This window comes from Limulus polyphemus, unplaced genomic scaffold, assembly GCF_000517525.1.
Source record: "Limulus polyphemus unplaced genomic scaffold, Limulus_polyphemus-2.1.2 Scaffold942, whole genome shotgun sequence".
Classification (NCBI taxonomy): Eukaryota; Metazoa; Arthropoda; class Merostomata; order Xiphosura; family Limulidae; genus Limulus; species Limulus polyphemus.
This window is the reverse complement of record NW_013666552.1, coordinates 117,592-130,291: the sequence shown is the minus strand read 5'-3', so window position 1 is coordinate 130,291 and position 12,700 is coordinate 117,592. Positions and strand designations below refer to the sequence as shown.

At 33.4% G+C, this 12,700-nt stretch overlaps 1 protein-coding gene across 4 annotated transcripts in view; it reads right to left on the bottom strand.

Annotated features, from left to right (window-relative positions):
- The window catches only part of LOC106461355 (ankyrin repeat and IBR domain-containing protein 1-like), a 268,562-nt gene that overhangs the window by 184,883 nt on the left and 70,979 nt on the right, over positions 1-12,700 (bottom strand). For all 4 annotated transcript variants that reach the window (XM_022388283.1, XM_022388284.1, XM_022388285.1 and 1 more), the window contains one exon: positions 11,618-11,674. In XM_022388283.1, the coding sequence (XP_022243991.1) occupies positions 11,618-11,674 (57 nt within the window). The remainder of the gene's footprint in view (positions 1-11,617; positions 11,675-12,700) is intronic.

Genomic DNA, 12,700 nt, shown 5'->3' with positions numbered 1-12,700 from the left:
CTAATATAGTCTTAAATAACTTAAAAAGATCCATACCTTTAGATTTTAGTTATTTTTACAATAGTAAATAAAGAATAAATATGAAAAACAAGAAATATAGTACTTACCTAGTCTTCTTTTTTCTTGCTGTCGGGTTTCGAAGAGAGTTAACCCTAATTTTGTATCCTATAGATAGTAATACACCAAAGAATATAGACTAATAACATGCAAAAAGTAGACAAATTCCCTTGGTACCAGGGGCGAGAGGGTTAAGGTTACCAAAATGCAATGATATCTCATCCTAAAATTACAATAGCCAATACAGAGAGAACACAACTGTTAATCTCCTCTTTTTTTCTCCCTAATGGTAACCTTCAGCCAACCATCTAAGTTCTAAAAAATTTAGTTTCCTGTCTTTCTCTTCACATAAAGAATAAGGTTTACTTTTCTGTCAGCTATATACACTTCAAAGTTAGTATATAAACATTAAAAACCATGGTTAGGAAGTTAGACATTGGAGAAACAATATCTGTGTATTTTATTACAAATTTTAAAATTACAATGTTACACAGTTAATTAATCATTTATAACTATCCTATAAAGAGTCATTTTAGATACTTGTGAAATAGAAAAACAGTTGAAATCAGGACAAAAGAACATATTACATGTGCAGGAAGTTGTAATTTTCCTATATTGAAAATGTATTTCTGATAGGTACTTACCTCCCCTCACATAAATAGCTATTCTTTTTCAGTGTTGCCAATTATATCTAAAAAAAAATTATCACATAAATAACTATTCTTATTCAGTCTTGGCCATTATATCAAAAAAAAATTGTGTGCACACCACAAGCCTTGAAACTCCCACACATCTAAAACTGACTAATTCCAATGTGTCTCGCATGCAAATTATCATGCAACGACCCTCTACCAATAAGAACACAACACACTCTCTTGATGCATGTGACTCCCTCTATTCAATTCTACCAAACTATCACTTCGAGTGTTGGGTGAAAATGGAAGCACCAGTTTTCAGTGGGGAGGAAGGGTGGGAAGTGGAGGTAAGTACCTATCGGAAATACATTTTCAGTGTAGGAAAATTATAACTTCCGATACAGTACATTACCTCCACTCACATATATATTGTTAGAATCCAACATTGAAGAGGAGGAGGGACTGGTGTGAGGGAAAGAATGAAGCATTCTTCAAAAGCATTTGAAAGACACTCCCCACAAAGGAGATCTTTGCAGTTGAAGATCATATGTAGGAGACCGCACCACTTCTAAACCAGGTACACTCCTCACCCATTGTGGAAAGTAGGAAGAGCACATCCAAATGGGAGAGAACTAAGGCAGGATAGTGACCCAAACCATACATTATTTATTAAACTCAATCCTAGAAAACATAAAAGTGGGTAAGGTTAAAGGATATGCCCCTAGGTGTTGAGTGGCTAGGGTGTGACAGATCATACACGGCAAGTCAATTACATCCAAAACCAATGCCCTGGGAACCGAAATCCACGCGGAGGTAAGATAAGGATAATACCATTGATAAATCAATTACAATCCAAAACCCAGGCCACCAGGCATCCAAATGGGGGTAGGAAAGAAGATCATATTGGCGGCAAGTCAACTACATCCAAAATCTATGGCCTGGGAACCGAAATCCACGTGGGGGTAAGATGAGAATAATACCATTGATAAGTTAACTACAGTCCAAAACCCAGGCCACCAGGCATCCAAATGGGGATAGGAAAGAAGATCATATTGGCAGCAAGTCAACTACAATCCAAAACCCAACCATCTGATGGGGTAGGAAAGAGGATCATACCATCTTCATCTCAAGTTCATGAGACCGAAGGGAAACTCGTACTCCCCCGACCTATGAACAGGCACATGATAACATAGTAAAAAATTGAATGATCGATCTGGGAATCCAACATTGAAAAGATGTCTTTGTAATGTAAACCATCTCATTCAAATATATAATGACCAGAACTGCCCCAAGCACAGTCACCTCTTCGGAATAATAAGCATTGAGGGATAGTATAAAGGGAAAAACTGTAGTAATCTGCAAGTACCTTCACTATGACCCACAACATGGATGAAGTAATAAGATTATAAGTGAGTGAGGGAATAGAGACATCCGTGGTACATGTGCGAGGACCTACGTTGAATGGTTTAGTTCTAAATCCAAAACACAGCCACTGGAAACCAACATTCACATGGAGGTAGGATGAGGGATCCCAATCAAAGGGGTGAACTGCAATTTTGACTGCTCACTCCAATATTACATAGTGGAGGATATCTTGTTATCTACCCCAGCAGAACACCACCGCCCTGCTCTCAACTGAATGTTTTTTATAATCATTTATATATTTGTATTTCATTAACACATTCAGGAGGATGCCTTCCAGTCCACCACCCCAGCAGCTTGGAAATGGAAAGTGTCAAGGACTCTTACAATCCACCAGTCCGGAGGAATGACAACACCTGAGACAGTGCAATGGGTGACCACAAAACCCTATTTTGAAGTTGTCAAATTGCCATGGTGACTTCACTTCAAATGTTTGCAACTACTTAACAGTATGCTACCAAGTATTGATCACTGCCACAGATTAATGTCTATTAATGCTTTTACATATGTTGGTGGGATATGATTTTTGCAGATAGGTGGTATGATATTGTCACTTTAATCATCTCCTGGCAAAGTTAAAGGAGTTGGGTCTGCCATGGGATTATATTGCTTAATTCAATGATCATTCCATTCCACCTGGCTTGTTAGCATTCCTCATTGTGAACTTTATTTGAGTCAACCGAAAAAGTCAAATTCTCCTCTTTGGAAGAGCCAACTTCTCTCTAAAGATCAATACTTTAAGCTATCTTTTTGCTTCCATTTTTACAAATGGCTTAAAAATGTGTGATGACTCTGTGGGCTATTTTCTTGGTTTGCTGTAGCTTTGTAGATGCTCATAGTATCATTTCTATAGATTCACAGTCATATGCAACATCACTTGTTTTTGATTATATAAAAGCTAAATAGTATACTTGTGTTCAACTATGCTGTAGACTTAAATCTGTGGAAAAGTGAGTGATCCATCAATCCAACTCCATGGCTCAAAAGCATGGATACCATAAAAACATAGCCCCTTGTGTGGATGATCAAGGGACACATAGATAATAAATTTCCACATTCTTGTGTGCAAAATGTTAACCACTTGTGGTGGATCCAATATAACCTAAAGAACATTTAGGACATTTGTATTAATATAATACATCCAAAATTTTGAAGATAGGAATTTTTTCCTTACACCTGAAGAAATATGTGATCTGCATTCAGGCTTTAAAAAACATCTCAATTCAACTTCAGGGAATGCATGATATAACTTCTGTAATCCTTTCTAATTAGAATAGCCTGTTTCCCTGTACGTGGCAGGAGTTAAGAAATGGTTTGCTTAGAAGCTATTATATTTCCATACTGAAAATATATTTCCGATAGGTAATTACCTCCTCTCACACATATAGCTAATCTCGTTTAGTGCTGCACTCTATATGGAAAATTGTTTTTGCATGCCACAAGCTTTGAACTCTCACATACCCCACAATCAATGTGGTTCAACTGCATCTCGCATGTAAATCATTATGCGAGAACCCTCCACCAATAGGAATGTGACACACCCTCCTGATGCAGATAACTCCCTCTAATCGATCCTACTGAACTATCACTTCAAGATTAAGCAGAAAAGAAAGCACTGCTTTTCAGTGGGGACAAACAGTGGGAAGTATAGGAAAATAATAACTTCCAATGCGGAACATTGTCTCCGCTCATATGTACAGCTAGAATCCCACAATGAACAGGCAGAGGGACTGGTGCAAGGGATTGAAATAAGTATCTTTCAAAAGCATCCAAAAAACACCCATCAAGTTTGATCCCCATTGGGAGAGGAACACATATGGTAGACTTCACCACTTCTGTACCAGGTATACTCTGCATCCAGTGTTGAAACTGGTGCTGCATACACAGGCAAAAAGTGAGAGGAGTACAAAGGGAGAGAAAAACCAGGTGGGTTTGAATCCAAACCACAACATACCAGAATCTCAATCCCCAGTGAATAATGACTGTAGAGGAACCATTTACAGACAGGAATATGGGGAAAGCCAGTCAACTCCAGTCCAAAACCAAGCAGCATTGGGATTACAACTTCCGACCCATAGTAGGAGAAGGGTCCACACTGTCGTCACCTCAAGTTGAGTAGAACAGAATTATATACATGTCAAACCTAACTACTAAATGGGGCATGTATGCAATTCCACAACCACCGATACATTTGGGAACTCAACATCTGAATGATGTTACAAAGGAATGTGCCAATATGGCAGTTCACATCAAACCAAATCCAATCTGAATGGAATCTTTCAGTGCAACAGCAGCCTCAAGCAGGGGAAATCTCTGAAACAGAGAGCTAGAGGGAGAACCTTCACCCCAAACAGCAGAAGTTGGAGTATATGTGTGCATAGCATCAACCTCCAGAACCCACTGCATGGAGGTGGAGAATATGAGGGAAAACTACGAAACTGTAGTTAGGATGAGGAATCACAACCAACACATGTGAGGATTTATGTTGATTGGTCCAGCTCTAATCCGAACCACTCACTCGGAACCGACATCCAGGTGATGGTAAGACAAGGGGTCTCAATAGAAGGAGAAGGTTGGGCCTGAATGATGTGGATGTTGAAAAAACACCCAAGTGAGTAAGAAGGTAGGCAAAAAGAAACTTCACCAACCAACACAAGCTGCTAACACCAGCCCTCAAATGAGAAACGAAATGTTCAGCAAGAACTCTGATGTCAGGAGAAGGAGGAGTAAGGAGGGAAAGTGTATCCCCCCAAAACCACTCAGGGGATCAGTGGAGTGCCTCAGTAAGGAGGTGTATGTTGAAAAAGTACTGCAGGAGAGCTGTAAGGGCAAGATGAAGGTGGGAAAATGGACATGAGAGAAATGGATAGGATTATCAGGGACAGCCTCCCACATTAGCAAAAGTGACTCCAACTGCTGTGAGTCGAGAAAGGGTTGATCAACTTGCTAATAAGCCAAACATAATGATCAGAAGTCCATGGAGGACAAGGCATGCTAACACCAGCCCTCAACTGAGAAATGAAATTTTCAACAAGAACCCTGATGTCAGGGGAAGGAGGAAAGACAAGGAACTCTAATGATGGGTGTCATGTAAAAAACAAAGGAACAGTATCATATGAAAATGAGAAAATGGAACACACCTGAGAAAGCATATCCAAAAAGGCAGAATTAAGAGGAAAAGGATGCCTCGTATAATAATCAATCTCCTGACAAATGATAGCCAAAAAATCCTCAGTCAAGACCCCCAGACCTGAAGCTCGTAATGGCACTCGAAGTAGCGGTACTAATATTAGAATTTATAAAACATAAACTTCGGAATTCATTTTAAACTGTGAAAAGAAAAAAAAAGTCGAAAAATAAGAAAATCAATAAACAAAGGTAAGTTATCATGGCAAACTACTACAGAGAAGACTAACTATAGCAAATGAATAAATCAAGTAAATCACTACTTTGCAAAACAAAATGAAATGAATACTTGAAAATAGCACAACTGAAAAACATTTCCACTTGATTATTGCCTAATGAGAAGCGATAGACGGAGTAGAATAAAATAGAGGGAGTCACATGCATCAGGAGGGTGTGTTTCACTCCTATTGGTGTAGGGTTGTCGGATTGATAATTTACATGAGACATGCATATGAACCATGTTGACGTGTGGTGAGAGTTCAAGGCTTCTGGCATGCGAAACAATCTTTGCATATAGAGGCCAGCACTGAAGGAGAATAGCTATACATTTTATTTGAGTTAATGTACCGTATCGGAAACAATCAAATTTAGGTTGTTTGGAAAGACTCTGATCATCTAAATTGTTTTTAATAACACAATTTATTTTCTATCTCTTTGTGAAAAAAATTCATACTTACTAGTTATTTTGTATACCAGATGAAATAATATCTTAACAAGATTCTTCTTAAAAGTATAAAACTGTCAAACTTGAAATGAAAACCAGTACAATTCTTATCACAAAAAGTTTCGCACTCAAATTTACCATCTTTATTATGAAGTAAGAGAACTAAGAATGGAAGCTGGTGGTTATATTGATGTTCAACAGTGAATTTAATATTAGTATGTTATAATAATAAAGGTATTATCTACATATCTTCTATAATATACTGGTTTAATCCTACAAATAAATTTGACTAATCTTGGAACTGTGAAACTATACATATAATACCTCTGAATTTACCAAATGTATCTTCATGAAATTCAGCAAGCTTTTATTAAACACTGCAAGTTTGTTATACATACACAAAAAATCTTTTAATAAAATATTTCTACTAAAATTTTATCTGTGAATTTCTCAAGCCTTTATTGTGTCAGTCTAAGTGAAATGTGATTTTCAAAATAATTCTTTTCATCTTACAGTTTTCATATTTCATTTTCACAACCCCTAGAACCTTCCAACCAAATGTCAAAAGTTGTTGTTGTTTTTTAACTTCATATCTTTTCACTTATTTTCTGTACTCTAACACTACCTATAAAGAAATCATCAAATTCACTCAAGTTCCCTTTAAATTTGATGGTTTTTACTGCCACACTTAAAAACCAATAAATCACAGCAAGAGTCTTTGTTTGTTTGTAATTAGGCACAGAGCTACATAATGGGCTATGTGTGCTCTGCCCACCATGGGTATCGAAACCCGGATTCTAGTGTAGTAAATCCGCAGACATACCACTGGGGGGCCACAGCAAGAGTCCATCAGTTGTTTCCCATAGAGCTAATGTATAAAGTGCATGATCTAGTGCCATATTTCACAACAGCACTTGAGCTAGAGTAATTTTATTTTAATTAAATTTTGTTAGGCTAACCTAAGAAGTTTATAATTTCATATTTTAATTGTTTTAAAAAATAAATAATTAATATAAAAAGGATTTCTGTTACTTACTGTGTATTTGAGTTCTTTGCACCAAGTAAAAATATTTGAAGTTTTCTACCTAAGTCTCATAAATTTGAATGTCCAGAAAAAAATAGTAATTCATGTAGCTTATATGTATTTTGAAACAGAAAAGCTATATCAAGCACTAGAAAACAATGTTCCTAAACTAATATCATTTATTCAGCTTTCTAAAAAAGCTATAAATAGTTTTAAAAAATTCTATTACCATTCAGAGCATCAAATCTGATCAACACAAACTAAGCAATTCTCATAGAGTGAATAACAATGGCAGAAAAACTGAATGTAGAATTGTAACATTTACATAGATTAAGCTGATTAGCAATAAATCTTGAAAGATAGAGATAGGAGAGGAGCTTCTCTAGTTGGTGTGACATTTGGTATTAATATTTCTCTGCAAATAAAGAAGGAATGGGGTTCATATTTTAGATTCTCGATTGCAACTACGTATAGTTTGAATTTCTAATTGGTTGGAAACTTCATCAGTCTATTTTAGAAGCTATAAAATTCTGAAGTGCAGAAACTAGAGCTCAGATACATCATGTGAACCAGAAAAATGAAGTTTGAAATTTTTTAAATATTGCTTAAGTCAAAACTTAGATAATATAAAACTTTAATCATAAACTATGTCCTCTTGCCAATTTTATTGCCATACATTGATAATAATGTTGGTCAATTACATTTTCAGTGTAACACTATAAAAAGTCAAGACATGTGCACTTTGACCCAGTCACATGAAATATGTTAAACTGAGAAGAACATTCTTGAAAAATTTTTTTGTAGTGCCACAGGAACATATATGTGAATGTCGGGACTGATCTAGATCCTATAGCAACATCATCAATTTGATCATATATATATCACTGTCAAACAGAAAATGAGATTCTTTGGTGGTAAAATTCACAGTTTCTGAAACAAATGCTTAAGACATCTCATTTGATCATTGTCATTTCAATAGAAAAGATCAACCCATAAGTTTATGGTCATATTTAATGATCAAGGGACTTCATAAAAAGTAACATAAAATACTCCATTATTAAAATTTTTATATCTCAAGAAAACTCAAAATTATCTTTGATAGTATAGTCATTTCTAATTAATGATTCTAAAAACTTAACTAGAAACCCTGCTAGTTCATGATTATATCTACAGTTGCCAAATATTATTGATCTAATACGACAACAATTATTATGTATCTTACGAACTAGATGTATGATAGCAGAAAGAGAACCAATTGGTTTTATTTCATAATATTCATTTAGTAAATGACTTTGTAATTTACTTTTTCTAGTTATATATTCTTTACCTTTTTTAATGTAACCAGTTTAATTTAAAACAATGACATTATTTGCTTTAATAGGTCTTATAAAGACAATAGATTCATTTGTTTTTAACCTATTTGTGGCTTGAAATTTCTCCTTGTATATATTAGTAGGTTTGCTTCCAGTGTTGTAATCATTAAAAGATGTTAACACAATTTCAGCCTTTTTGGTAGAATGGCAAATTGCTAATCATGGGCCAAAACATTTTCTTCTATTTAACTTAAACTATAATTGGAAAAATAAAAATTATTTTATCTGGATAATCTATAAAAACATTTTTGTTACATTTTCTTAACCTAATTAATTTTTCTATGTGATTATTTATACATCTTAAAATACTTTCATTGTTTTGTGTATTTATACAATTAAACTAATGGCTATAATGTAACTTACTGTTAGAAAAGCAAGTTTCATTTAACTCTTTCAACACAAGCTCAGTTAACCCTTTCAAGATGGGTCACAGGTGAAAGGCCATGTCATCTCGTTTGTTGACTCGCATTCAAAATGTTAGTGAACTACTATTTCATGAATTTATGTCAATAAGTTTGGTATCAAACTGTTGATTATAATTCAAAGTTTAGTGCTATATATTACTCAATTTCTCAATTTAAAAGTAAATATTAAAAAAAACCACAGATAAACATACATTTTTGTGTGTCACGTGGTATGTTGAATGCAGCACTGGTTCAAATTAGATGTTTGTGAAGTCAAAATACTAAGTCTATAGTCTATAGTGTTCAGTTCAACAGACCTCGTAACAACCAAAAATAAAAAAACAACGAAATAAGCCTAAATTACCCTTTTATTCTTTCTAGAATGACTTCAAATTGTAACATTAAACTACATTCATTCATCCTAGTTAGCTCTAAGTTCATAACAGTATACATCTACTTATAATTAAATTTTATTGTTTTATTGCCCTTTGAACCATGTCTAATTACTACCTGTACCATTATAAGTTGTAAATCACTCAGGGAATGTGCAACTCATGTTATGCTAACAAATTACATTACCCACAAGCTACTCACGTGTGTGCCTCGTGAAACATTTTTATTCTAATATTATTATTATTTATTTTACCTAGTCTAATCTTAACTAACCTAAAAGAATCCCTATCTTTACATTTTAGTTACTATTATAATTATACATAAAGAATAAACAGAAAAACAAGAAATAAAATACTTAACCAATCTTCTTTTTTTATTTCTGTTGGGTTTCGAAGAGAGTTAACTCTCATTTTTATACTAAAGATAGTAATGCACTTAATAATTTCTTTTGAATTAAATAATGGATAAAAAAATATAGACTAATAACATGCAAAAAGTAGACAAATTCAATTACCTCAAAATTTTCCTGGCTTTCTAACTATGCGACAAGAGCCATTACAAATTCATCCAAGCTAGTCATTAACTTTCTCATGAGAACAAAGCTTGTATCTGTTCAGAACACAACATTATACAATACATCACTTGATAGATGAAAACCTTGGTTTTCTATTGGTTATAGGTAATATAAAATGAAATGTATGAGAGAACTATAAACAAATTCTGTTAGAGAGGATGTGACAGGTGGGTGTGGCAGGAGGAGTCTGATTTGTCACATAGTTAGAAGGCCAGAAAAATTGGCATATTTATTGGATGTTGTCTGCATTTTACATAGGATTATCCTGTATTCTTTGGTGCATTATTTAATTTAATAAAAAATTATATAACGCAGTAGTACTATTACTATAAAAAATAGGGTTAAGTGTCATCAACAGACGACAGCAAAAAAAAGGAGGCTCAATTAAGTACTGTATTTCTTGTTTTTTTATGTGTATTATTTATTTATTATTATCAAAGTAACTAAAATGTAAAAAATTAGAAACTTTTTGGGTTGATAAGATTATATTTAGTAAAATAAAGAATAATAATAATAATAAGTTCTTCAGGAGATACACACATGAGAACCTTATGTGTTATATAATTCGACAAGGTAACATAAGCTGCACATTTGTGAAGTGATTTACATATTTTATGTTGGGAATATCAGTTAATTATGGTTCAAAGGGCAATAAAATAATAAAATATAAGTAAAAACAGATGTATATTGCTACAAGTTTGAAGAAATTTAGGCTAAATAAATGTATTCAAGTCATTCAAGAAAGAAAAAAAAGGTAATTTAGATTTTTTTTGTGGTTATGAGGTTTGTCAAATTGTCCAAAATTGTACAGAGTTAGGGTAGAGAAAATAATAGTTAAAATAAAGAGTTTTACTGAAAAAAAATATTTGAAATTTACTTAGAAGGTTTTAGAGATTATGTAAATAAAATTTGAGATTTTTCACATGAAGAAAAGTATTTTAAATCTTCACACAAAAATCACTTTGCACTAGGAGCAGCCTATACTTTGATTCCTATTCACGAAAAAAATATTTGTGAAAATACTTCATTAAAAATTCTGATTTTCTGTCTACATATGATCCTTAATAATTACTGAAACCTTGCAAAATTTCATGAAGGTACACAAAACACATTAGAAATTATAGTATGGAAACTATAAAGGTTAATTTGGGGTTACAAACTCGGGCAAATCAACAGAGTACATTGTGAGACAGTTAAAAAAGCTGACAAATTTCATAATTTATGACTCTTTTAACATATTTGATATTTCATAAAAAACTTTGCAATTTTCAGGGCTTGGCATTTTACCTTCTACTTCTAACATGTCTGAAATTCACACAGACACACACACTTGTTATTGCCTACTTTCCTAATTAACAATAATCAGTTTTTCTTTTAATATATCATACACCATTTTCATTCTTTTGTTTGTTTCTAAACAGATTTCTTATGTGATCTAATAAGTAAGAGGTTTCCTCGAGAGAAAGTTTAGACATAGAAGAGTATACTTGAATGGTGTTGTTAAAGGGTTGCATTTGTCAAAAAAGTTTTTTGGATGACATTTTGAGCTGCTAATACAGATCTTATCAGGTGATGATGGACAACATAAGAAGCTCAAATATTATCCAAAATAACTTCCTAAACAGATGCAGGCTATTAACAATGCCTTCTAAGTAAGTATAGAATTATCTATTAAAGTAACATGTAGCATACTTGTAGGCCATTCTGCAATAACCAATCATTGTCTTGCATGTATATACCATTGAAAACATCTAACTGTGAAATGACAATATGTCTCCATGAGTAAACCAGTAGCAATGATTTGAAAGTATCAAGAAACAGACATACATGTTCACATCACTGTGAACTATAGGGTTGTGTAAAACCAAAATGTTGCAGTACTTACTTCAACACACTTCTTCAGTCCAGTTGCAGCAGCATAATGGAGAGATGTATTTCCTTCCTACAGTACAAAAAGAACTTAATAAATTCAACATTCCTCCTACTCAACAGGTATTTGTATCATTATAGCTCTCTAATTCTTTCTTAACTGACAGTTTAGTAAGCAGACATGTTCTTTACAATCAAATTAAATCAGTTGTAACTCTAAAAATAGTTTACTTGTTAATATTTCATTGGCTGAACAGTTCATCTTCAACACGGAAACTTATACCATTTGTGAGAAATACAAACAAAATCACCAACTGTTGAAAATACCAAACTACACAGCATTATATCAGTTATTATCAGTTGAAGCAATGAAAAACAATAACCTTAAAAATTAGAAATAAACAAAACAATCCATTCATTTAGACCAGAGGTTGGTTGTGAACCATTTTACTAAGTGTCACAGTTGTGATGTTTTGAATACCAAGATACACCAGAACATTTAGTGCAACTTCTCCTTTTGTTTTAAAGATGAAAGCATTGTGATGTTTGGGTTGTTACTCACTGACACACAAATAACATACTGTTTTCTTTAGTTAGTTGGGTTCTTGATCTCACATCGTCAAGTTCACTTCACATTTGTTTGCAGAAAGTTTCCACAATTCATGCTTCAATACAACAAAAAGAAGTAGGGTTTATTGTCTTTTGCTATCAACAGTTATTTAATATGCATACATATGGAATATCTCTGCTCAAAATACTTTTGCATTACTTATCTATAACGCATCTACTTACCCTACACATTCTTACATTAATTATCAATAACTTATCTATCTCCCTTACATATTCTTATATTAATTATCTATAGCCTATCTACCTGCTGGTATCACGACATTTGACTGGCTACATATGACTACTGTGACATTTTACTGTCAGCAAATAATTATATTCTCAAAACAAAACATTTCATAGCACAGTGAACGAGCCTATTCTAAAAAATTCCAGTGAACTAATAAACTATTGCACTAAACTTGATTAAAAATAAAATTGAATAATAAAGCAATTGTATAAGTTGCTGGAAAAACAAAATAATAAAGTAATT